Source organism: Wickerhamiella sorbophila (assembly GCF_002251995.1).
Source record: "Wickerhamiella sorbophila strain DS02 chromosome Unknown contig1, whole genome shotgun sequence".
Taxonomy (NCBI): Eukaryota; Fungi; Ascomycota; class Dipodascomycetes; order Dipodascales; family Trichomonascaceae; genus Wickerhamiella; species Wickerhamiella sorbophila.
In genome coordinates, this window is record NW_020193984.1 from 2,867,501 (window position 1) to 2,868,922 (window position 1,422).

At 47.8% G+C, this 1,422-nt stretch overlaps 1 protein-coding gene across 1 annotated transcript; it reads left to right on the forward strand.

Moving 5' to 3' along the window:
- Nucleotides 1-158: 158 nt before the first annotated feature.
- Nucleotides 159-782, forward strand: B9G98_01788 (hypothetical protein; the record flags this gene model as incomplete). The annotated part of the gene is made up of 1 exon (XM_024808346.1): nucleotides 159-782. One exon carries the CDS (start codon nucleotides 159-161, stop codon nucleotides 780-782), a length of 624 nt encoding a protein of 207 aa, XP_024664114.1.
- Between the last annotated feature and the right edge of the window lie 640 nt (nucleotides 783-1,422).

Here is a 1,422-nt window from a genome sequence, read left to right on the forward strand (position 1 = left end):
TAGAGAGAACCTATGGGTGATCTCGGATACCGACAAAGAACAACCCTCACCCTTGAGGGTATAGTCCCCCACTTTCCAGATGGGGGTTCGGCCAGCATGTACCCCTCAATTGTGAAATATAAAAGACAGCGGGAATAAGCACAGACACGCAGTCAGAAATGAAAACCTCGGTTATCGCTACCTCAGTTCTTGCTACAGTTGCCATCGCTGCACCCACTGAGCCCTGTATTACTTCCGCTGCTCCGCAGAATATCGATGATCCTCTATTGAGTTCTGTCCAAGCAGTGCGTCCTCCTCTCTCTACTTTGATTAGTCTTGTGAATTCCTTACAGTCGTCCGATGGATTGCAAGGTGCATTGGCCATTCAGCAGAGCTACTACCCGCTGTACACCTCAGTTCTGAGTTTGAGTTCAGCTGCCAACAACCATGCTATCGTTTCCCCTAACAATGTGGTGACGTATCTGAGCGCTCTCAATAGTCTTGTTGGAGATATCAGCACTTTGATGAGCGAGTTGGACCAGAAAGCCAACATCTTCCAGGGAGTTGGTGCAGGATCTATCGTGGTTGCGGACATTACGTCGCTAGCGGGCCCTGCTGCGGCAATTGAATCCAACCTATTCACTCTTATTCCCAGCAACGCACCGTGCGATGAGGTAACAGTTGCACAGTCTGTAGCCAGCGAGTTCTCGTCGGCGTTTGCAGGAGCTGCTAAGGTTTACACGATCACTAAGGGAATTCCTAGCTTCCCTGCTGCACCTACTAACTGTGCAGCTTACTGTTGAGACCATCAGCTTAGTGTCTGCCGTATGTAGTTCATAGTATTGAAGATTGAACTATTGTGAAGAATGGCCAAGCTGGAGCACCGTAAATTGTACTCACAGCAGATGATACAACAGCGGGAAAAGTGGATCATGAAAACAATATAATGTGATGGGCTATAAAATTTAGATTAAAAGGTCGATTCGAAAGCATAAAGCGGTGCGAGCAAACACGCACCTCATAAAGTGGCGTGACCATACTACCAACTACGGCAGCTTGAACAGTACACGGCAGCCTCGTCAACTGGGCCTTGATGCAACTTTATGTAGACGCAACGGTGGGGCTAAATAAGCAGGAGCAGTCCAAAAGGCTGCTGATCGGGCTCGTCAAGCACAGAAGTCATTATTCAGGCAAGTTTGAACTAAGCTAGACCAACTGCAGACACCAATCAGAACCACACTACTTAGTACGGCCACACTACTCTGTCGTTTGAAACAATTAAAGTGCGGGAAAGACAGGGTACGGGCACAATGGAGGCGGTCCAGAGAATAGGCGAGTGCTGACATATGCGAGGTGATTACGACACATAGCTTCATGGGGGCATGGTGTTGTGTACAAGATAATAGTGGGGAAGAAATTGTTTCAAATGCAACAATAAACCAT